The 25,577-nt window shown below is 39.4% G+C and overlaps 1 protein-coding gene across 1 annotated transcript in view; it reads left to right on the top strand.

Moving 5' to 3' along the window:
- The first annotated feature begins 958 nt into the window (after positions 1 to 958).
- LOC135079495 (uncharacterized) overlaps positions 959 to 25,577 on the top strand; it is a 50,350-nt gene continuing 25,731 nt past the window's right edge. Inside the window, exons 1-14 of the mRNA XM_063974151.1 lie at positions 959 to 1,103; positions 1,793 to 2,003; positions 15,596 to 15,774; positions 15,831 to 15,950; positions 16,277 to 16,311; positions 16,430 to 16,514; positions 16,565 to 16,678; positions 16,875 to 17,126; positions 17,555 to 17,663; positions 17,701 to 17,831; positions 18,234 to 18,534; positions 18,582 to 18,700; positions 18,751 to 18,864; positions 20,338 to 20,463. Coding sequence (XP_063830221.1) covers positions 959 to 1,103; positions 1,793 to 2,003; positions 15,596 to 15,774; positions 15,831 to 15,950; positions 16,277 to 16,311; positions 16,430 to 16,514; positions 16,565 to 16,678; positions 16,875 to 17,126; positions 17,555 to 17,663; positions 17,701 to 17,831; positions 18,234 to 18,534; positions 18,582 to 18,700; positions 18,751 to 18,864; positions 20,338 to 20,463 — 2,041 coding nt within the window. The remainder of the gene's footprint in view (positions 1,104 to 1,792; positions 2,004 to 15,595; positions 15,775 to 15,830; positions 15,951 to 16,276; positions 16,312 to 16,429; positions 16,515 to 16,564; positions 16,679 to 16,874; positions 17,127 to 17,554; positions 17,664 to 17,700; positions 17,832 to 18,233; positions 18,535 to 18,581; positions 18,701 to 18,750; positions 18,865 to 20,337; positions 20,464 to 25,577) is intronic.

The following is a 25,577-nucleotide window of genomic DNA, read 5'->3' as shown; positions in this document are numbered from 1 at the left end:
TATCTTAAAACATGGTCTGTATTTAACATGAACTGTGTTGCCAGCAGGAGTGCAACAATGCCGAACCTTACGACGGAACAGCCCGCGCTCGCTGAGCACGTGCGCGGTGCTGTGCAAGAGCCCCACGGAGCAGCCGCCCGGCCCGCCGCACTCGCACCCCCCTAAGGATGCCGTCAACTCGGGTAAGACTCCGCTCCCACTTGAGAAGCTCACGACGGCTCGCTGAGCTATGCGCGGTGCTGTGCAAGAGCCCCACGGAGCAGCCGCCCGGCCCGCCGCACTCGCACCCTCCCAAGGATGCCGTCAACTCTGGTAAGACTCCGCTCCCACTTGAGAAGCTCACGACGGCTCGCTGAGCTATGCGCGGTGCTGTGCAAGAGCCCCACGGAGCAGCCGCCCGGCCCGCCGCACTCGCACCCTCCCAAGGATGCCGTCAACTCTGGTAAGACTCCGCTCCCACTTGAGAAGCTCACGACGGCTCGCTGAGCTATGCGCGGTGCTGTGCAAGAGCCCTACGGAGCAGCCGCCTGGCCCGTTCTACTCGCACCCTCCCAAGGATGCCATCAACTCTGGTAAGACTCCGCTCCCACTTGAGAAGCTTACGACGGAACAGCCCGCGCTCGCTACGCTATGCGCGGTGCTGTGCAAGAGCCCCACGGAGCAGCCGCCCGGCCCGCCGCACTCGCACCCTCCCAAGGATGCCGTCAACTCTGGTAAGACTCCGCTCCCACTTGAGAAGCTCACGACGGCTCGCTGAGCTATGCGCGGTGCTGTGCAAGAGCCCCACGGAGCAGCCGCCCGGCCCGCCGCACTCGCACCCTCCCAAGGATGCCGTCAACTCTGGTAAGACTCCACTCCCACTTGAGAACCTCACGACGGCTCGCTGAGCTATGCGCGGTGCTGTGCAAGAGCCCCACGGAGCAGCCGCCCGGCCCGCCGCACTCGCACCCTCCCAAGGATGCCGTCAACTCTGGTAAGACTCCACTCCCACTTGAGAACCTCACGACGGCTCGCTGAGCTATGCGCGGTGCTGTGCAAGAGCCCCACGGAGCAGCCGCCCGGCCCGCCGCACTCGCACCCTCCCAAGGATGCCGTCAACTCTGGTAAGACTCCGCTCCCACTTGAGAAGCTCACGACGGAACAGCCGCGCTCGCTGAGCTATGCGCGGTGCTGTGCAAGAGCCCCACGGAGCAGCCCCCTGGCCCGTCCTACTCGCACCCCCCAAGGATGCCGTCAACTCTGGTAAGACTCCGCTCCCACTTGAGAACCTCACGACGGCTCGCTGAGCTATGCGCGGTGCTGTGCAAGAGCCCCACGGAGCAGCGGAGAGCAGAAATACGTGAATTAAACACCTACTATCACAAGAAAAGGGTCCTGTAAGCTGTAGATCCTGGCTACGTAGGAGTTGCAGCGGCGGGAAAAAGAGGTGGGAATAGTCCCGCCGTGTCACAAGATGAAGCTCTCACAAGTCACAAGTTGGCGCCAACTGAAAACTGAATTAATCCAATATGACAATATTTTCAGTTTTTTTACATACAGTCAGTACATCTATTGCTGCGGCGATGTGCTTGTGATGGTTGAGTTGTTGCATATTATCATACTCGTATTGAATGCCTTCGTAATAAATCGACTGTATTTATAGGCGGTTGTTGAATCGACACCAACCTTAATGTCATTGTTGGTGTTGTTGCTCTCAAATCTCAATGGCATATTCTGCAAAATTGCTGCAACAGTCATATTCTGTAACCACCCTATAAAATATACCATTGGTAACCAAAGACGTCTCAACCAGGCACGACATCGGGCGGCAAGAAGTCGGGCTCCGGCAGCGGCGTGCTCACGTGCCCCAAGTGCGGCGACCCGTGCACGCACGTGGAGACGTTCGTCAGCTCCACGCGCTTCGTCAAGTGCGACAAGTGCCACCACTTCTTCGTCGTGCTCAGCGAGGTCGACACCAAGAAGAGCATCAAGGACAACGCCGACACTAAGTCTGGATTCTACAGGTATGTGGATTAGTCTTATAAAGCTTCAACCACACCGACGCGTTCAGCAGCCTTATTCACGTAACAAAACTTCAACGACAACAAAACACTGAGTTCCATCCTATCGAGTAATCGTTCTATCAAAATGACCCTTGTGAATACGGATTTAGAACTGTTTTTCAATAGGACGACTTCTGAACGTCAGCGAGATCTTGACTGTCAAAATACGTGAATAATAGGCCAATGACAGGTCGCGCGACCTATGACAGTTCGCGCGTCCTAGGCTGTCATTGGCCTATGATGGCGCTTTGATCCTGCTATGGCGATTTGCATGAGTTGGTGTGGTTGAATCTTTTAAGGTGGATAATTGGATATGCTACATGCTGTGTGAGATGTAGATGTAGGGATAAATCTCTAGTCTCCAGCGAGGAATTCTCATAACGGCTTGCTGCTTCTGCTACTGGTGCTGTGCTGTGGTAATAACTTACCATCAGGTGATCCGTTTGTTCGTTTGCCTCGTGTGACGTGTCCAATAAAAAAACTCATCCTCGTTGGAGAGGGATTATCGAATTTTCTCCGCGACCACAGTACGACTACTGTAGAGCGTAAGCTAGCTAGAAAACTATTTGAATCACTAATATCTAAATACGAGCAAATCGCGCGAAGTAAACAGTCTGTATTAGACAAATATATGTGGATAATTTAATCTATGAGATTTTCATGCGTAAATGTAATTTTATTGAGTGAACGTGAGACCTATTTTGATCCAAATCAGGAAGTAATTCAAATAAATTCTTCCTGCCTTAAAATAATAACCTTGCAACATTTGCCTGAACGTCTGATAAAAAATTCTGCAGTAAGTTCGTTATCATATAAACAATGCAGTACTTTATTTACTTTACAACTAAGTACATAACGTTGCTATTTTGCATTAAAAATATCATACCTATTTAATCTGATGTGCAGACAACTCTACTATGTCAGATGTTTGACCATTTATTTTTAGAATCGTTTACATTGAAGTCCAGTTGTTGAATTTAGCCATCACACACGGAATACTACTTTGCATGCAAACAATACTTAGCACAAGTGCACACGCGCATCATAGGTCAATGTCAATTTATCCGGCTATTAACTTCAGGGATTTCATGATGATCTTGAATCTTTAAAAGGTTCTAACTCTTAGGCCCAGAACAGACGGTGAAACGCAACTGCAACGAAACTGCAACTGCTAGTTACTTTTGAGTTGCATCTAAGTTTCTGCCATAGCGTCCATAGCGTCCGTTGAGAGACCACACATGACGCGACCAGTTTGAAACTTTCAGTTTCATTCATCATCAGAATCATCACAAAGTTGCAGTTGCGTTTCACCGTCTGTTCTGGGCCTTACAAATAATACTAAAGTTTTAGCCTATACTTTCCTGATGCTTTAGAATTATTATCCATTGTTTGTGCACGCTATCATTATTATCTTTTCCGTTTATTTTTGCGGTGAACGCACGAAGGCCTCTATCGCCAAACCAAACGTATTATTTGTGTTTCAACATCACATGTAACTGTTATGTGTTGTTTTGGTTTTGTTTGCGAGAAGTCTAAGCTAGATCCAGTAACCCACTCGCTCAAAAAGACAGGCAGAGCTTGTACGTAGAGACCGCAAATCTGTTTTTAAGGACAATGATGGAAAAGTAACCCTTAGCTACTGAGTAATAAGTACTTAGATTTAGAAGCATAATAATCTGCTGGGTCAGCCCGGTGTACCATAATTATAATAAAGTTCGTAGTGAATAATTGGGTTTGTGGAACGTAATACGTGAAATACGAATCATTTTACATTTCAATGATAGTCTCAAGAGATAAAACCATACCTTTTGTAGAGATGTCATGGAAATTGAACCTACTGTTTAACTAACTTGTTGTGGTGTCATTATAATAATAATAACATTTGAATATCTCATAACTAAAGTCCAAAGTGTGCTGTGCAAAAACCGAAAAGTGAATTTTGCCCAAAATAGAGGTTACGTAAGAGAAAGTGAACGTTCACAGCCCGTAGAAACGGCGCATTATTTATCTCGCCAATGTTTTGAGCTCTTGCGATATTTATGATGCCTATCGCCTTGGTAGCCCAGTAAATGTTATACAGGGTGTTAATAATACTGATACAGCCCTTGAAACATCCTACATTTGAAGTACATATCAGAATCACGCCATACATCTTACTAATATTATACATGCGAAAGTAACTCTGTGTCTGTCTCGCTTTCACGCCTAAACCACTGAACCGATTTTGATTAAATTTGGCATAGAGATATTTTGAGTTCCGGGAAAGGACATAGGATAGTTTTTATCCCGGTTTTTGAAACAGGGACGCGCGCGATAAAGTTTTTCTGTGACAGGAAAAATTCCACGCGGGCGAAGCCGCGGGCGGAAAGCTAGTATTAAATAAATCGAAGCAAATAGCCATTATTTATGAAAAGTCTGCACTTCTCGACTTTGCCTTGTAGTGCGTAATTCAGTTTAAAAAACTTTGCAGCAGCAGCAGCTGTTTTGTCTGGACTCCGGGTGTCTTCAAGGAACCTATAGTAATTATTACCTAAAATTCAGTGTCCGCTGTAACCACTGTCTTATACCCTGTATGGTAGTAAAAATTGAGTTATTGACCCGTCACCAAATCTGATTGCATCTAAACTGTTTATGTTTTAAGTAAGAGCCAAACAAAAGCCTTCCGTAACATATATTACGTAACGGATTCTCTTAAAATTTTAATAATAATGAGCATACGCCGGTCAACAACATCGTTCGTTATGGTCTCGAAATATTGTTATATCCTTTTGTAAAAAGTCATATACAACGCAATTCTGACAAGAAATATTTGTCCTTCGATGAACTGCAATGTGCAAGAAGAAAATATGACCCATTTTTTGCTTTTTGATTTTCAAAATATGCATCTGAAGCACCTTGCAATTCAGCTTTCAAATTATGAGCAGATATTTACCGAATTGTTTATATTTAAACTCTGTCATTAAATATCTCCCAATGTCATTGACGTGCATTATCTTATTTGTGATCATTACAGAGCACTTAAGCTTTATTTTCTGAATGCTTGATGTTAAAACAAGTTTGCCAGTGTTTTTGCTGTTGGTCCCGAAGTCCTTGGGTCTTCTTTAAGTATTAATTAAAGGATAAAAATATTTGCTTAGCATAATATTGTTTGGAGTGTTTAACATTAAATCGGTTCCATAATTTTGGCACACAAACTCGTGGGGAAACCCCGTAGCCGGTTATTATGAATGTGAAATGTTATACCTGTGATTATTTGGTGATTTGTATAATGATTATAGAAAAACAAGCCACATCTTGGGTATACAAGACCAGTTTAATATGACTAAAGACAATTTCCTTACTTTGTTTTTAATATTTCCCGCAAATCATGGCTAAAAAAGGTTTTAAAGTTTTTGCTAATACTTTGGTAAATAATAAATTATTTGTCTTTGTGATATTGGAAATTGGCGATTTATTATAGTAAAAATACAGGGTAAAATGTAAGAGTTATTGATAAAAAAAAAAACAAAGAATAAGAATAAGAATAAGAATAAGAATACATTTATTTGCTTAAAACACGGTATATACAGATGTTACACAGAAAAATGTTCAATCATGTTTTGCTTACACGAAGCATGCAAATATTAATTTTGGGCCAAAAAACCCAGTCATGTTAAAGGTACATACATTAGTGCTAAATATTGTTACATAATCATTATATTCAAAACTCTCGGTCATTAAGGAACTCTGTGACACTATAATAGTTTTTACTTTTAAGCCATCCACGCAGTTTATTTGAAAATTGGCTAGAATTTAATGTTTTTATACTTTTTGGTATTTTATTATATATTCTAACACACATTGCTACACAATTTCGGTTATATTTCTCAGATCTAGGTATGACTTCCAGAACAAGTCTATCTGGGTCTCTACGGGTTCGCAAATTTATATCGCAGACTCTTTTGAACAACGTAAAATGTTTCTTGACAAAAGTACATATTTCTAAAATATACAAAGACGGTAATGGTAACAAACCAAACTCTAGAAATAAGGGTCTACACGATTTGTCGGATGGTATCCCAGCTATAGCTCTAATACATTTTTTTTGCGCGATGAAGGCTCTATTAAAATCTGTACTATTTCCCCACGCTATGAGGCCGTAGCGCAGAATCGATTCAACATAGGCATGGTAAGACACTAGTGCTGTTGATATATTAGTCACTTTCCTAACTTGTTTCAATGCATATACAAACCGATTGATTCTCATACAGAGATCATCTACATGTGCCTTCCAATTAATGTCTTGGTCGATTGTTATACCTAAAAATTTTGTTTCGGATGCCTTCTTGATTGCTACATTTCCAACATTTATATTTAAATTAAAATTATATTGTAAGTGTTTGGATTGATTAAATTGTATGTAATTAGTTTTATTCAGATTAATTGTCAAATTATTGTTGTCAAGCCATTGGATAGTATTATGTAAAGTATTGTTTATGTCAATTTCGTGGTCCTTAATTGTATTTATTTTTTTGTTAGTGGTTATAATTATTGTAATGTCATCAGCAAATAGAATACATTTATGATTTGTTACGTCAGATAAATTATTTATGTATAATAAGAATAGGGTGGGTCCCAATACACTCCCTTGTGGGACTCCACTCTTGTTTTGTCTTTCGTCAGACGAGTAAAATAAAAGATCTTTATTTTTGGTTAATCCGCTAATGACTACTTTCTGTTTGCGGTTTGATAAGTATGATGCAAGCCATGTGTACGCAGGCCCCCTAATGCCAACTTCATGAATTTTGGTAAGTAGTTTCTCATGGGAGATATGGTCGAATGCTTTCGACAAATCAAGAAACAGTGCAGTAGTCAACTTATCGTCATTCACACTATTTAAAACATGATGCATTAGCGAAAAAATTGCTGTAGAAGTTGATTTCAATTTTTGAAAGCCGTACTGTTCACTGTTGATTAAATTGTATTTGGTTATGAAGTTTGTGAGTCTATCATGCATACACTTTTCAAATAATTTTGACCAAACTGAAATCAAGGTGATCGGGCGATAATTGTCAACACATTCTTTACACCCCTTTTTATGAAGTGGCTTTACGATAGATAATTTTAACACCTCTGGAAAAATTCCCGATTCAAATGAGAAGTTTACCAGATGAGTCACAACTGCTATAATTTTTTCAATGCAAGTTTTCAATATTTTTGTAGTAATTTCGTCATAGCCCACTGATTGTGTACCTTTTAAGGACATAACTATACTTTTAATTTCCTTACGTGTCATAGGTTTCAAAAATATTGAGTTACTTTGTTTATTTTTGTTATTAATTAACACATTACGTTTATTATTTATATTCGAAGTCAAATTAATGAAATGTCCATTAAATGCATTTGCAATGTCTGTAGGGTCCGTTATAATAACATTATCAATTTTTATATTGTCAATACTATTTAGATTCATGTTATTGCCTATTTCATTTTTAATTATAGTCCACGATGCTCTACATTTATTATTGCTGTTATTTATATATTTAATGTTAGCATTCTTTCTTGATTTAGTTATACATTTTTGTAGGATGTTAGAGTATATTTTGTATTTATTTTTGCTTAAATTTGATTTATATTTGTAATGTTGGTAACGTAAGTATCTTTTTCTCTTGCAACTAACTCGAAGGCCATTACTAATCCAATTATGTCTCGTTTTGTTAATATTGTTTACCTTTTTTTTAACTTTTGGAAAACATAATTTATAAAGTAGGCAAAACAATTCGTGGAACTCACTAAAAGCTTTGTTAAAGTCTGTCTCTGCATATACATTTGACCAAGAGAGACTAGCTAGACACTTTTCAAATTTACTCATATTTTCAGGACTGTAGTCTCTCACATAAATGTAATGAAAGGCCGGTTTTAATTGTTTACACTTAGTGGGAAAGCTTATCATTTGTGCTGTATTATGGTCCGAGAGGTGCAGAGGCAGTACTGAAGCGTTTGCTTTAACTATGTTACTTAAAATAAGATCTATACACGAAGATTTCCGTGTAGGAACATTGATATGATTTGTTAGGTTATAGTTATATAATACATCTTGAAAGTATTTGGTAATTGAATTTTGTTTTAATATGTTAATGTTAAAATCACCTACTATAATCACATTACCTTTAAACTTGTTCTTTTTAAACATTTCGAATAGTAGAGACTCTAGTCTTTTTATGAAGAGAGTCGGATCTGAAGACGGAGTTCTATAAATACATATTATGGCCGATTTTATAGAAGGAATGTCTAAACCACATATTTCAAATAGGTTCTGAGATGCATGATTTTTAAGGAATGTTAATTCTTTAAATATCAAGCCCTTTTTTACGAAGATACAAGATCCACCCCTACTTTTATTTCTGCAAAAGCTACTTGCTATCTCATAATTATTGAACTTTATATAATCCTCATGGCCAGATTTTAAGAAAGTTTCCGTGAAACAGAGTACATCTGGTTCTTCGGAACCTTCTTTTAGTTCTTCTAATGTCATTTCTATAATTTCTTGTTTAGATAAGACACTGGCAATATTTTGATGAAGAATTTTAAAATAAGTCAGTAATTTATTAGGCTCGAAAAAATGTCTGTTTTTTATTTACTTTAGAAAAATAATACGGAATAGTGCCTCTTTTCTCTATAGTTGTGGTATTAATATGATTTTTTATAGAGTCCTCACCGGCAGGGCCTGTAATTTGAGTGTGTTCACGTGCGAAGTAGTAGGGAATTGTGCCTCTAGGGTACTTAAGAGCTATTTTTTCGTTAGTTTTGTTTGGTTTATTACGACATATCAGTTTTCTTACTTGTCCAGGACTGATGTACATATCATTATAGTCAATAGAGTCAATAACATAATTAATAGATTCACAAATGTCAAATGTTTTTCCAGATTGATTACAAACTACGAAGTGACAATTTTTATAATTATTACATAACATTCTAATTTTGTTATTCAGATGCGCAATATTTAAGTTATGGTTTTTTAAGACGCTTAATATTATAATACTTATATCACTATACTTTACTATAATGTCTCTAAGTATCGATACTGTCATTTCCGGGTTGTAATCATTTTCTCCCACGCTTAATACTAGTTTGTCGCCAGGTTTGAGATGTGTACCCCTATCTTCTCGCAATAATACATCTTTGCTCAATGCATATGGTTTTGTTTCAGCGACTATTTGGTAATTATATAATACGCAATTCTTTGTGTACTCCGAGTTTTGTCTTGCTTGTATCAGGGTAGAAGCCAAACCAACACATTGTTGGGATCCGTAAATGAGTATGGTTCGTTTAGATGACTGTGTTATCTGGCTGCCTGGCCATATCTTTTTGGGTGTCTTTGGTGGCTCTATGTTGCTTGATATAGAATCTGTGTGCTTCAAAGATGTCTGATTCTCGCTTAATTGTCGTTTAAGATTGTTAACTTCAAATTCTAGGCTTTTAATCTGCTCCTTCGCGGTTTTTAAGTCAGATAATAACACAGTTATTCTGCTTTGAAGACTGGTAGTATCGGTCTTGTTTGAGTTTGCAGAACACGTTCTAGTAGGAGTAAACATCGAGGATTGGTCAGAAGATCTCGCAATATACATAGAATGTCTCTTCTTTTTCCTATCACAGCTATTGGGGAAACAATAGTTGTCAGATGTTTGTTTGCATAACTCTTTGAGTAATTGTATTTCATTTGTCATCTGTTTAATTTGTCTGTGCAATTTATTATTTTCCAATATTGTACGTTCAAGCTCATTCTGCGTGGCGCCAAGCTCTGATGTCAGCTGTGCTATAGTTTCGTCATCTTGGCGGTCTACTACTACATTATTTAGAGTAAAATCAGCGCTCCTAGACAGCTCATTTGATACAGTGTAGCATTTATCATCCGGAGATTCGGAGGATTCCCTCTCTGTAAGTATATGAGAATCGTAGTATCAAAGTATCAAAGTATATGAGAATCGTAGTATACAAAGAGAATATTATTTATCGAAAGTCAAGGGTTTGTGTTGCGATGGCCCAGATTCTCTTTTGTTTCTTCAAATTATTTCGTAATCCGTTCGAACCTCGGTTCGCAAGAATACAAATCTGACACAGGGATTTATTTTATTATAAATTCTCGACAATCCGTCATTGCATCATGCAAACATGTCGCCGAAAAGGACAGGTCATGCTCGTAAAACATCAGACAAAAGGAAAATGTGCATCGTGTGTTGCAAGCGCTCGTAAAAGCATTGTTGTGCCTAATTCTCTCACTCGCCAGTCACGTAGGACCCACCTTTGGCATGTATCATCAAAGCAGGGATCAATTTAGTAGAACAATTTCGATAGTATCGGCTCTATCTGACTCCATGTTTTATTTGTAGCTGACCTCAACCTGGCGCAGATTTAAATTTCAATCAGCACTTGTCAAATGGTTTAAATGAGGCAGTTAAATCTCGATCACTCAAGATTCGTAAATGCATATCAAATATATGATTTAGATGGCCTACGTTGAAATGGTGTAGTTTTGATATGTTCCATGTACGAGCTATTAAATAAATTAATCATAAAGCACTCGCTAGACCCCCAGGATTGCGAGTCGCAAGGCCGCCCACGTGAGTTCGAGGGCAGTCGCCATGATAAACCCATTTGGTTCTGTAAACGTGATCACCATGAATGTAATATGTTGCCATGGAACGTAAACAAACCCGCATGTTCGTCTTATGACGCAATTGCAACAGCATACCTACTTAAATTGCAACTCGATGAACTTGCGTTTGCGAAAATTATGACGCTGTAGCTGTATGCATGCATATTTGTGATCATCATAACATGTTTGTTAGTATGTATTGTACTTTTTCACCTTTACATTTAACTTTTTCAACAGCTGTCAAAACAATGTCAGACAGTCGGGCGATCATCTCATTAATTTGTTTTCTGGGTCCATTATTGATGAGATTATAAATGACTGATTAACCAACTGTCACAGGGCTAATTAATATCTCTCTAACTTAAACACAACTACCCACACAAAGCACAATTTCTGACGTTACTTTGAAGTCTACTGAACCTCATCAATGTTCAGTCTCTTAACATTAAAACCTCATTAAAAGTGTGCTTGACATAAAGTATGCGTGATCTCAACGTTGATTTATTCTGACCGTGTCGTAGATATTGTGTTTTAAAACGTCACTCCTCTACCGGTAGAGACGACAGCCAAATACTGTGGGATCATGTGTAGAGTTGCAATAGATGTGATATTAGCCAAATCATCATCATCACTATTTCAGCCACAGGACGTCCACTGCTCAACATAGACCTCCCCCAATGACTTCCACATCGCACGGTTGGTAGCGGCCTGCATCCAGCGCCTTCCTGCTACCTTTATCCGGTAGTCGGTCCACCTTGTTACCCAAATAGGCTGCTACCTTTAATCTAATGTGCTGGTGGATGACTGTAGCTACTGACATAAAATCTTAGTTAACACGGCAATGACCAGAAAAGGGCGTTGAAGTCATTCATAATTTAAAGGTCAGTTAGGGTAATCACGTAGCCTTTTAAAAATATCTAAATTTTTGTATTTCATAATCGTAGCTAACGTTGTGTTTATTTTGTTGTATTAAAAAATCTGTTTCGTGTAAAATTTAAATTAGATTTTCTGGAACACACCCTATATTTATTGCGTGCATGTCCCAAAAACTAATTAATGGAAAGCTAGCGTTTTTTCGCTGATTGAATCAGTAATTTGAATTTCGTAAAATTAACTCATAATCACTACTATTGAGAGATAGCAATTCTGGATTGAGTTACGATAACAGCTTTGTTTTCGAACTTGAGAATGCATAAATCGTTGAAATTATAATGAACCTACAAAAGGTGGGGAATAGCTCGGACATTACATCAATGCGGGGTCGGCGAACCTTTGACATTGGTGTCATAACACGTGACGTCACCACGATCTCGGACTGCGATGAGATTGCTATCGTTAACACGCTGTTTTCGCGTGTGGGAAAACTTAGATCAAAAATCTCAGGCCTAAAGTATTATTTTGGACATTTTAAATACTATAAATTTCTTGTTGATAAAATTTACGTAGTGTTAGACTTTTTAAAGTGTTAATTAATAGTACGTCAAATATAGACGAATCGACATCCGAACAAAAAAATGCAACTTTTTTTACTCGTGTATAAAATCTGCCAACACGTGTAAATGAATGGAATCTCATTTAAGACATCAGCTGTTGTGTTTATTTATACACCAGTCCATTCCCTACGTGCATTGCACCCACCTACATTCGTATTGCTGTTTACGTGTCAACTCAGTGTAAATCTTGCTGATTACGTGTTTGTAAATATTAATAGATATTTAAACAAAGTTGTTTTCTCTTATTGTTATCTTGATGTAGTTTGCCCGCGTGCAGCGGGGCATTTTATAAGCATGCACGTTGCGGTTCTGATTAGATTTGTATCATGGATATTTATTTTGTAGCAGTTTTAACAACGTGTAGTTAAGTGTTCTGCTTACCTATGGAAATGATGGACGACCATAATATGTTTTTGTCGTTCATGTAATAATGATGATACTTGCCCTTTTGAAATGTTTATATGATTGGTCAATTTGACGCTCTTTTCCTGAGAAAACTATTCGCACGCTCAATTCACGCTCTGTCTTTCAGCATTTTTGCTCGAATCGCATTACTCTAAAAGTATAATTATTGTGAAAACAAATAAACAAGCGAACCCTATAATCTCACTCTAGATAATGTTTTTTATCTTTGATACGTCCAAACAAAGATAAGTATACAAACCGAATAAGTATCATGCGATTTGAAGTATTCTGCGAATATCGTGATGTAATAATTACTGCGTCAGATATTACTTTCATATCAAACGTATACAATATGTATACAATATTGTCGCGTCCGTGAGATAGCGTCTGTAAACAATAGACGCTATATCCCAGGTCATTGCGAAGATAACTTATCTAACACATCTTAATAATTAACTTTTTAAAAAAATAAAACCGACTTCAAATGCGTGAACACAAAAAAAAACTAAAAATTAAAAATATTGCGTATAAAAAAGTTCATCCCCAATTTTCCACCCTTGGGGGTGAAATATTTTCTTCAAATTCGCATGAAACCACCCTTTTGATAATACCTATTCAACAAAAAAATAATCGTTCAAATTGATTTATAATCGGCGGAGATATTGCGTATAAAAAAGTTCATCCCCAATTTTCCACCCTTGGGGGTTGTTTTTTCTATTATTAAATTTAAATGGGACCACCCTTGAGGTATTACCTATACGCCGAAAAAAGATTTTTTCAAATCGGTTCATAATTGGCGGAGTTATCGCGTAACAAACATAGAAAAAAAAAAAACATACGGGTCGAATTGAGAACCTCCTCCTTTTTTTTGAAGTCGGTTGAAAAGTAGCAGCCTCTTAAGGTGGTTTTGTTGGTCTGTAATGATATAGGGTGTACAACAGGTTAATTAATAGTCCTTGAGAATTTACAACAACAACACAAGTGATTGTGATTATTGACATTGCACTTGTATGGAAAACACGTCAAGGCCAACTGTGTAGTTGTATTCTGACGATATCACATGTTAACAATCATTACAATCGAGAATATTTAATTTAGTATGTTGTTCCCACACAAATCATAAAATGAAAAAGAAAATACTAAAATTTTTAATTTTATTAATTAGAACTCCCATTTAAATATCCATATATTTTATCCCAATTTTTCATCATCCCATTACATTTTCATGTACTGCCCTTCCTTGTACACCCTGTATGTTTACAAAGATACAGATAATCTGTTTGCAGTGAATGTAAATTTCCATTCGAAGCGGAGGGATACGTATGCACTCGGATCGTATTGCGTAAGCTCGGTTACATGATGAGGCTAGATTTGGCCTTAGTCACCGCTCCGACACTATCTACGAGTATTGGCAGAATGGTTTCTAAAGCATAGGCAATATACTGTAACCGCTGATGTAACTTCCCTATTGTATCTTCGTTCGTTCACAAAATAGTGCGTGTTTAGTTTTGGCTTGATCACTTTCTATTCTAACAAAATGTTGACTTTTCGGTATGATAAAAAATTATAAGTGTTATTTTTTAGATTTTTATATTTGCTAGTCTAGTTAATAACAGCTAGACTGCCGAGAACACAATTATTAATTTGCACCAGTATTTTTTCCTTAAATCGTAGCGCTGATTTATTATTTATATCACTGTAAACGGCAGAACTAATTATATCAATTAAAGGGGAAAAATTTTTTCAGTGTTTTGATGAGGATACAATAGCAATTAACAGCTCTACATTTTTTCCATTTATCCATGACGGTTAACATTAATTTCACAATATAATTCAAGCCATTATTGTACGTAATTAACTAATTAATCTTTAGGTGAAGAACACCGCAATCGTCAAGTACATATTAAACAAATATTTATTTTATTTTACTTTAATTTATTTACGTCGGGGGCATACGTTTTGCAAACGGCAGCGAATAGAAATAATGAAATGTGAAAAAAAACGTAAATCGATTTAAGTTACTGATCACGAGTTGCTCCTAAAATTTGGCAACAAAGTCACACTCACCCTGTATATGTATATTAACTTTATCTTAAATTAAACGCATTCCGATATGATTACAAAGTTGACAGTCTACGAGTATGTAGTATATAGTTCGAACCACACACATAACATTTTTGCAAATAAAGCCGACCAACATCGGCAACATCTTTATCCCTAGTGATTCAGACATCACAAGACATACTGTCCCAAAATTCAACGATAAGCCGGCGTCCGTAGGTTGGACATGGTCATGAATACCTACTTAATGAAAAATGAGAAAAAAAAATTGAGATAGATTTTTTTCCTAAGGTAGTCATGACTGCAACCCTAGCCTATTTTTGTTATTAAATGACGTCCACTGCTGAACAAAGGCCCAAAGGATTTCTTTCTATTAATAAAGGATTAATTTGCCTTAATCGCCACGCTCAACAGGCGATCTAGCTATGTATGATGATATAGAATCTACATTGTAGATAATGTCATCGTCCCACCGCGGCGTGTGCAGCACGTGACAACGATATCGGCAATCACGTTCATCCAACTACGCGGCTACTGGCTTGCACGTGTGATGCATGCACTTCAAGCATCAAGTCTTTGGGATCTATGATTTCTTTGGATAGCTTGTAAATGGATAGGGCGAGTTTCCACCAAAGCGGAGTGGAGTAGATAAGTGTGTTGAATAAACAATCAGATTTCATTATTTCCACTTCTAGTTTCCGCTCCGTCTTGGTGGAAAAAGATGCTTTAAAGCAACCAATAAGGGCTTTAAATCTCTACACCTCACCAATCCAAGTTTCTAGTATAGTTTTATACCTGTCTTATTTCATACCACATAGACGGATAACCTATACGGATATTGAAGTTAATTTACAACAAATGAAACCAATTTCCGCTATTTAAATCTGTGCGTCTTGTCAACAGAATCTTAATTCTTGTCAATTATTTTGAAATAACCCCCAATTTCCCATCACCAGGAAACCCCCGCCGCCGCCGAAGAAGATATTCGAATACCTGAACAAGCACGTGGTAGGCCAGGAGTACGCCAAGAAGGTGTTGTCGGTCGCGGTGTACAACCACTACAAGAGGATCTACAACAACGTCACCAGCGGCGCGCCCGCTGACGCGCACCACCCGCTGCACCACACACACAGAGGTAACTAGTGTAACTACTCTGCTTCATGACTCGAGTACTGATCAAGCACGTGGTAGGCCAGGAGTACGCCAAGGTGTTGTCGGTCGCGGTGTACAACCACTACAAGAGGATCTACAACAACGTCACCAGCGGCGCGCCCGCCGACGCGCACCACCCGCTGCACCACACACACAGAGGTAACTACTCCGCTTCATGACTCGAGTACTGAACGAGCCGTGGTGGCCAGGAGTGCGCCAAGGTGCTGTCGTGGCGGTGTAATAATAAATAGTAGTAATAAATAACTTTATTAACACACATTACAAAAAAAATACAATACAACATATTTAAAAAGAAAGAGACGAATGCATGTTAATAGGGCGCCCGCTCAGTTTTAGTTGGGACACCTTATAGGATGTCCCGACACTGATTTTCAGCAGGAAGCCCTATTAGCTACTGCGCATCCCTACCGGCGAGCCTGGTGTTAAAGGAAAATAATGTTAATTTATATTTAAAACTAAAACAGCACAGAAGGGATACGCAGCAACTATTAGTCGCGGGGTACGTGGACACGAACATAAACCAATACTAATAATAAATAACACAGACACAATACGATAATAATAATTACCAGGAAGAAATTATTTAAAACATTTAACATAAAATTTACAATAAAAAGTACTACCACTACAAGAGGATCTACAACAACGTCACCAGCGGCGCGCCCGCTGACGCGCACCACCCGCTGCACCACACACACAGAGGTAACTACTCCGCTTCATGACTCGAGTACTGGTTGAGCACGTGTGGCCAGGAGTGCGCCAAGGTGCTGTCGTGGCGGTGTACTACCACTACAAGAGGATCTACAACAACGTCACCAGCGGCGCGCCCGCTGACGCGCACCACCCGCTGCACCACACACACAGAGGTAACTACTCCGCTTCATGGCTCGAGTACTGATCAAGCACGTGGTAGGCCAGAAGTACGCCAAGGTGCTGTCGTGGCGGTGTACTACCACTACAAGAGGATCTACAACAACGTCACCAGCGGCCGCAGACGCGCACCACCCGCTACACCACACACACAGAGGTAACTAGTGTAACTACTCTGCTTCATGACTCGAGTACTGGACGAGCTGTGGTGGCCAGGAGTACGCCAAGGTGCTGTGGTGGCTGTGTACTACCACTACATGAGGATCTACATCACACACACAGAGGTAACTACTCTGCTTCATGACTCGAGTACTGAACGAGCGCGTGGTGGCCAGGAGTACGCCAAGGTGCTGTCGTGGCGGTGTACAACCACTACAAGAGGATCTACAACAACGTCACCAGCGGCCGCAGACGCGCACCACCCGCTGCACCACACACACAGAGGTAACTACTCCGCTTCATGACTCGAGTACTGGACGAGCGCGTGGTGGCCAATAGTACGCCAAGGTGCTGTCGTGGCGGTGTACTACCACTAAATCCTGGTCCGTGAGCACGTAGAATCCCGTCCAATGACCCCAAGCTACCCATCCCTATCGCTCGCGCGTAATTATGTTGCTGTCGCGCTCGCACACTCACTGCGGGCGCCCGTCGCACAGTCGCGACAGCAACATAATTACGCGCGAGCGATAAGGATGGGTAGCTTGGGGTCATTGGACGGGATTCTATGTGCTCACGGACCAGGCTTTACAAGCGGATCTACAACAAGTCACCAGCGGCGCGCCCGCTGACGCACACCACCCGCTGCACCACACACACAGAGGTAACTACTCCGCTTCATGACTCGAGTACTGATCAAGCACGTGGTAGGCCAGGAGTACGTCAAGGTGCTGTCGTGGCGGTGTACTACCACTACAAGAGGATCTACAACAACGTCACCAGCGGCCGCAGACGCGCACCACCCGCTGCACCACACACACAGAGGTAACTACTCCGCTTCATGACTCGAGTACTGGACGAGCCGTGGTGGCCAGGAGTACGCCAAGAAAGTGCTGTCGGTCGCGGTGTACAACCACTACAAGAGGATCTACAACAACGTCACCAGCGGCGCGCCCGCCGACGCGCACCACCCGCTGCACCACACACACAGAGGTAACTACTCCGCTTCATGACTCGAGTACTGGTCGAGCACGTGTGGCCAGGAGTACGCCAAGGTGCTGTCGTGGCGGTGTACTACCACTAAATCCTGGTCCGTGAGCACGTAGAATCCCGTCCAATGACCCCAAGCTACCCATCCCTATCGCTCGCGCGTAATTATGTTGCTGTCGCGCTCGCACACTCACTGCGGGCGCCCGTCGCACAGTCGCGACAGCAACATAATTACGCGCGAGCGATAAGGATGGGTAGCTTGGGGTCATTGGACGGGATTCTATGTGCTCACGGACCAGGCTTTACAAGAGGATCTACAACAACGTCACCAGCGGCGCGCCCGCTGACGCGCACCACCCGCTGCACCACACACACAGAGGTAACTACTCCGCTTCATGACTCGAGTACTGGACGAGCTGTGGTGGCCAGAAGTACGCCAAGGTGCTGTCGTGGCGGTGTACTACCACTACAAGCGGATCTACAACAACGTCACCAGCGGCGCGCCCGCCGACGCGCACCACCCGCTGCACCACACACACAGAGGTAACTACTCCGCTTCAAGACTCGAGTACTGGACGAGCTGTGGTGGCCAGGAGTACGCCAAGAAGGTGCTGTCGGTCGCGGTGTACAACCACTACAAGCGGATCTACAACAACGTCACCAGCGGCTGCCGACGCGCACCACCCGCTGCACCACACACACAGAGGTAACTACTCTGCTTCATGACTCGAGTACTGATCAAGCACGTGGTAGGCCAGGAGTACGTCAAGGTGCTGTCGTGGCGGTGTACTACCACTACAAGAGGATCTACAACAACGTCACCAGCGGCGCGCCCGCTGACGCGCACCACCCGCTGCACCACACACACAGAGGTAACTACTCCGCTTCATGACTCGAGTACTGGTTGAGCACGTGTGGCCAGGAGTGCGCCAAGGTGCTGTCGTGGCGGTGTACTACCACTACAAGAGGATCTACAACAACGTCACCAGCGGCGCGCCCGCTGACGCGCACCACCCGCTGCACCACACACACAGAGGTAACTACTCCGCTTCATGACTCGAGTACTGGACGAGCACGTGGTGGCCAGAAGTACGCCAAGGTGCTGTCGTGGCGGTGTACTACCACTTCAAGAGGATCTACATCACACACACAGAGGTATCACTATTTCTTCTGAGGAGCTGTTCTCTTTAAAAACTCTTTCCTCCAAGGAATGACTTGTCTCGATCTCATTTCAAGCTATTGTATTCCACCTATTATGTCCTGGACAAAGACCTCCTTCCTCCATGGATTTCCACAGCGATCCATCCTTAGAGCCCGCATCCACGCGTTTCTCGCGACCTTCATCGTTTCGTAGTTAGAATAGATTATAACAGAAAGTATTTATTTATTTTTTATAATTAGTAGGTTTTTTTTCTAGTCTATTGTTCAGTCTAACTTTCTAGAATTTGTTTAAAGCGTGTTATTAAAACATGATTTTCAAAAGGTAGAGCAGGACACTTTATGCCTATTTAATGGGATGTTACAATCGTAACTACATATTTTAATTAAACATGTACTTAACAAATCACGCTGTGTAGCGTATAATTAAATGGAATAATACATCCCGGTAAGTAAAAACAATAGTCACCCGATATAAAAGCATTTTTAATGTTTTCTGAAGCCTCTTAATTTTAGACATCCCTACACAATCTTGGGTTGAATATCTAGATGGGGCATACAAATTGAGTAGTTTTGCCAATATTGTGTTTACGTCGTGCTCGATAGTGTAAAGAAAAGTGTTTTATTAAAGAGTTACAAAAACTTTTGTTCAAATTAAATTCCGTGAAAGCGTGACCAACCGATCAGCGACAGGCTTCAATGATTTCAATTCGACCTTTACGATTCAGGTCTTTAGGCTTCTTTTTATCTTCAGTGACGGCTTTTATCGCGGCTGCTAGTTGAGAACGAGATTTTGCATATTTACTAACAGGTTTTGTACTACTCTACTTCTATTATCTTCGTGCGTACTGGATAAAGCAGATGTTTGTACGTTTTAACTTTCCATAAAAGTATGGAAGACTGGTGCTCAAAGTAGAAAAATCCTATGTTTTGCTTGGGAGAACAGCTCCCTAGACAAAATTAAGCAGATAACCCTCCATAAAGGCAATTCAATCTGTGCTCCTAGCTAAAACATATTATTATGACACGGTTGTATGACAGTGTAATTCTAAAAACATTTTGCTTCCGCGTTTTGTTGTTTAAAGTTCCTTCGTTCGTTGGAGCTATTTCGTAATTCTAATCTGCTATAAATGCTACCCTATGGAGCTACATCATGATTGTTTTTCTCTACCAGCGTTTAGAGACGAACATTTGGCTCAAAAACAAACTCAGTCATGAAAAGTAATGTTGTTACTTCAACAGACCTCCTTTTTTTCTGTACCAGCGTTTCCAGACAAACATTTATTTTGTCAAGTGCTAAAAAGAAGCTCCACAACAAACTCAGTCATGAAAAGTATTGTTGTTCTCTCAGCCGACCTCCTGCACATAAGCCACGGGACCAGTACCGGCGGAGGCGGCGCCGAGGTCTTAGAGAGGCAACACCACGAGCTGAGGCTTGACAAGAGCAACGTGCTGCTGTTGGGACCTACGGGATGCGGTGAGTGCTGATTATGAACCTATTTGTTTTGTGGTCTTATAAGGTGACGCATGTTTCCGTGGTATAATGGGGAGAGGTGAACTCTCCTGGATTTGGGTTCCAATTGGGATAGGCATATGTATGAAGCATAGGCTGACTTCGAAGACTGTCGAATTAAAAATAAGCTTTAATAAAAATCGGAAATAGATAATGAAACTGCCAGTGATTTTATTTTACAACTATGCAAGATAGATGTTTACTGGGAACATAAACCATTTATTGTAACAGAATTAAGTACTTTGGCTAATGCCAAGTCGATCAAGTCGATCGAATTTGCTAATATTTTTAAGTTTAAAAAATGTACGATGAAATCGTAATATTTTTGCAGTAAAAGATATTACTGTCAACCTAAACAATACTGTTTTAACTTAACATTACACAGCCGCTATATTTTTTTGCATGATTACAGATTATTTTGGCAAGCAGACGTTATGATAAGTCACTCAAGATATCCTAATATTTCTAATCTTTCTAATCCGTGACAAGTTCGCAACCGATAAATATCAATGCACGATAAAAACGCTTCTAATTTGTCTGGGTACTTATAAGGTTATTGACACACAAACTTTTAAGTAATGTTGAATGGACTGTTTTGTAAGGCAGTAAACAATATTCGACATTTTAAATGTGCAATCACACATTCAGTTTACGCGCGCGCGAACGTCGACATGAATGGAAATCGCCCGAATTTAGTTTCATGACTTCAATCCATGACAAGGAATATTAAAATAAAATTGGACATTGAACACATGAACCCAATCTGCTCAAAAGTAATTTAGAAAACTATAGACTAATCAAGTCTTAGACATAAAATGACCTGAAGCGTTTCGACTATTGCATAATTATTCACATCGCTTTATTCATGCAACCCACTTCGACAACAAACTTTAATTATATTGTAATTGCATTGCGGCTCGTCGCAACACATGTGTTTTCTGTATTTGGCGATTCGATCCGGTGTAGAACACTTGTAGTTGGCAAAGGAAAAATATATTTGCCTAACAATATAGCTATGTAAATTGTAGCTCGACATACTAGGAGCTCGATTTCCAAGCACGCGACTGGTTTAAAGACGCTACGATCACGAAAGGAGTCAAGGTGTCAATTAAATTATAAAAAGGTCCAATTTGACAAAAAATCTCCAGTTTCGTCACTGTATGCCCTTTTATGTTGACTTGCAAGATAATCTTATTATTTTTATTAACGTTTCATGTAAATTGGGTGCTTAAATTCTTAACGCGTACGATACTGATCAGCGATGAGTCAACCCAAATGTCCTTTAAAGTCATCTTTAATAGTGCCGTGCGTTTAAAGATGCGCCGGTTGAGAAAGAGGTAATTGTGTTTAATAACATCATCTGGCATTTCGAAGTTTGCGGTAAGCTGCAAAATGTTAAAGACACTGCAAAATGTTAAAGACACTGCAAAAGCAGTCGATGCAGCTCAAACTGGTCTAGACGCAACTAGTCTCGATGGCTTTCATAAAGTAGTGCACTATAAATTGAAATAAGAACAAGTAGAGAGTAACAAGCACTTGCAACCAGTTTTATATGTCAAGTCGGTATTTAATTCATACGTAATTAACATAATCAATTCGGTGCCGACTACTGATCGTGTTCCATAGCTACAAGTATGAATTCAGAATGAAATCGGACGCCTTTTAATTACATGGATGTGTTAATTTAAACGTAGTAATAATTAATTGAAAAACAAACACTTGTTATGAAAACATGTATTATAAAAAACAAATTGAATCTTTGCATGCTCAAAGTTTAAGCAAATAGGATGATGTTTACTTGCATGTTCTATATATTATGTGTAATTATTACAAGTAGGGTTTCTGATTTCTCGACTTATTTTTTTTCTCGAGTTTCGGGAATTCTCGAGGCCAAAGTCTCGAGTTTTCTCGGGTCTCGAGTCTTTTAATTAAAACTGTTGAAATCGGTTGAAATTTAATAAAAACACGGGTTTTTATTAATGTTATAATGTGTCTGGGTTATAATCAATAATACTGTAAAGTTTCAACAAAATCCGTTCAGTAGTTTTTGCGTGAAAGAGTAACAAACATCCAGACATCCACACAAACTTTCGCATTTATAATATTAGTAGGATAATTATAACTTAGTAATTAACTAAAGGAACAAAAGTCATAAAGTCGCGTGTACTTTAAGGATTAATAACCATAAATATCTGGAGCTCCAATTGAATCACTTGCTTTCCAAAGAACACAAGTCCAAATTAATTGAAAAATTACGATAATAAACCTACATTTACAAACAAAAAAAAAAACTTTTAAATAAAGGACATCATCCACGTTTCATATATTTTTGGTCCAAAATCAAAAGTGTCGGCCAATAAAAAAAAAAGTGCTGTATTCTGACAGAATACGTCCGCCTTAGCATTTGTTACTATGGCACCAAAGCTGTAGCACCACTGTGCGTCGAGTATTTGAGATCTAAAATTCATCGACGATTCATACATTTTTTGTTCAAAATCAAAAATGTCGGCCAATAAAATAAAAAGTGCTGAATTCTGACAGAATACAGCACTTTTATTTTTTGGCCGGCACTTTTGATTTTGGACCAAAATGGGTGATGTCCTTTTTAAACTTAAAGATAACGACTTGAATAAACGTATTTACGAGTAACTAAACTAACAGTTAACAAAAAAAATTCAGCCTTTAAATCAGTCAGTTATACAAACATAATAAAATATAGCATACTCGTAGGTGAACATTATTAATAATAATAATAATAATAATAAAACGTTTATTTCAGACATTACGTATCCATATGTGTTAGTAACATGATAATCTTAATCTAGTGTTAGTAATAGTTATTAGTTTCGGTTAAGATCGTTACTTGCAAATCAAATTAGTTAAAAAAAGGAAAGACTAGGCCAGTCTAAACGCAACGTTAACCTATTAAATAATTAAAAACTTACTTTTGTCTAAGAAAATTGGCTTTTAAAAATATTAAAGCTTCAAAATCGAAACTCGAGAATTCTCGAGCTCCGGTAATTTTTTTCTCGTCTCGAATGAAGCCAAATTTCTCGAGTTTTCTCGAGTTCGAGAAAGCTCGAGCAGAAACCCTAATTACAAGTCACGCACAGAGTATTGAGGTATTCTTAACAAGACAATAATGAACAAACGAAAATGTACAAATAATTACATACTACCGATAAACGTTTTGGAATTTCCAAAAGCATTCGAGTAGGTGGGTAAGTATAATATGTGAATAAATTACCGAATTAAATTTTTAAAATAAGCATTTTTAGTATTCTGCTTATCAATAATTTATGCGTTTTAAAAGTGCAACAAACACATAATTCTAATTAAGGCTCACCTCAAGGATCTATTTTGTGTCCTCTCATAAACATTCTATAAATAAGTTGGTAGACATAACTTTTGATATTTAAAATTAAGGCATACTTATGCAAATTACGTTACATAACTTTTATCTCAGAAATAATATTTCCTCTTTAGCTCTTTTATAGCTCGCAATGCTGCCTTGTCCAGTGTCAGGCGTAAACACATATCACTTCGATTGTGAGCGTATTTCATAACTTAGGAACAGCCGTAGCTTTCGAATGGCGATGTTGTAACCATTAAAAGGATATCGTTAAGCGAGACGCCATAATATCAATCGTTAACTTTTATAAAGAAGCTCGTAATATGTTTAACCAAAGACATTATTAGCCAAATATTCAAGCATTGTATCAGGTATTTATTTATAGCTTGCGAAATCTATTTATAATGGCCTGTTAATAGCTTTATTTACAATAAAACAGATTTTTTTTTAAAACTAAGGCAAACTTAACTCTAAACAAAATAAAAATATAAACTTATTTTACTCAAAAATAAAAGTGTGTTTATAATGGCCTGGTTTTATCTGAGACAACAGCCTTTTCTTTCAGTTTAGAGTTCGGTCCTTTGTTTGTTTATACCCACGAAATGCGTTCCACATATGCTATAAAAAAAAACCGTTCAAAGTCGTGAAATAAATTGCATTAAAAGAGGAACAATTTATTTGAGCAATTCTTATCAAATTGTAAAATTGTATTGTTAGAAAGGGCCAATTAAAATAAATCGGATAAGTTTAACTACTGGTATCACTTATCACGTGGATTTATATGTCTTTATTTCCTGATTAATTAATGCTGATGTCTTTGAGCGATATGATAGACCATAGCCAGACAGCGTGTGACTGTTCATAAAGTATAATAATACCAGGTGTTGTTCTCATTATAGAAACAGAAGACGGTTCTAATAAAAATGTTGTAAAGTAAATTAGTTCTAGGCGTATTTTCCGGGATTTGTGTGGAAAGCCAGTATACGGATTGGTTAATCAAAACCGTCGAATCAACGAAATTAACCATAGGAAATGGAAATTATACATAAGGTGATTACTATCTACCTCCGCATACAAATCGAAGAAAATTAATAAAATATCACCATCATCATTTCAGCCATAGGACGTCCACTGCTGAACATAGACCTCCCCTAATGACCTCCCACAATGATCGGTTGGTGGCGGCCTGCATCCAGTGCCTGCTACCTTTATGAGGTCATCGGTCCACCATGAAGAAAAATATGAATCGTTCAAATTCATCTACTCTTAGGTGCAAATCTATACCCAGTCTCAGATTGGGCATGCCAACAACAAGCACTCGGCATTAGAATGCGTTTACTTAATTAAGCCAGATTAGGCAGTTTGCATGCGCGTGCGCGCACCACGTGTGAGTTAGTGTACCCTTTGAGAACCAGTTGGGCAATTGTTGGACAAAGAGTATCTAATGCGATACAGGCTTGGACAATTTTAAATTATAATTGTATGTTGGTTCTGGGTGCAATGACTTCTCTGAACTCTTTTGTTCATATTTTGACGGTGTGATTAGATTCAGACGTCAGAGTTCGGCACATCAAGTTCAGCACATCAAGGTCAGCACTATGACATCTTATGTTTAGGCAAAAGATGCGATTTAACAACAAAAATGTTGTAGTCTCTACAATACCATCATTTGATTTTTAAGTATTATAGCAAATCTATTCAATGCAAAAAGCTGAATGTAGACTAA

Source organism: Ostrinia nubilalis, chromosome 16 (genome assembly GCF_963855985.1).
Source record: "Ostrinia nubilalis chromosome 16, ilOstNubi1.1, whole genome shotgun sequence".
Taxonomy (NCBI): Eukaryota; Metazoa; Arthropoda; class Insecta; order Lepidoptera; family Crambidae; genus Ostrinia; species Ostrinia nubilalis.
The sequence above is the reverse complement of the archived record's forward strand: the minus strand, read 5'-3'. Positions and strand labels throughout refer to the sequence as shown.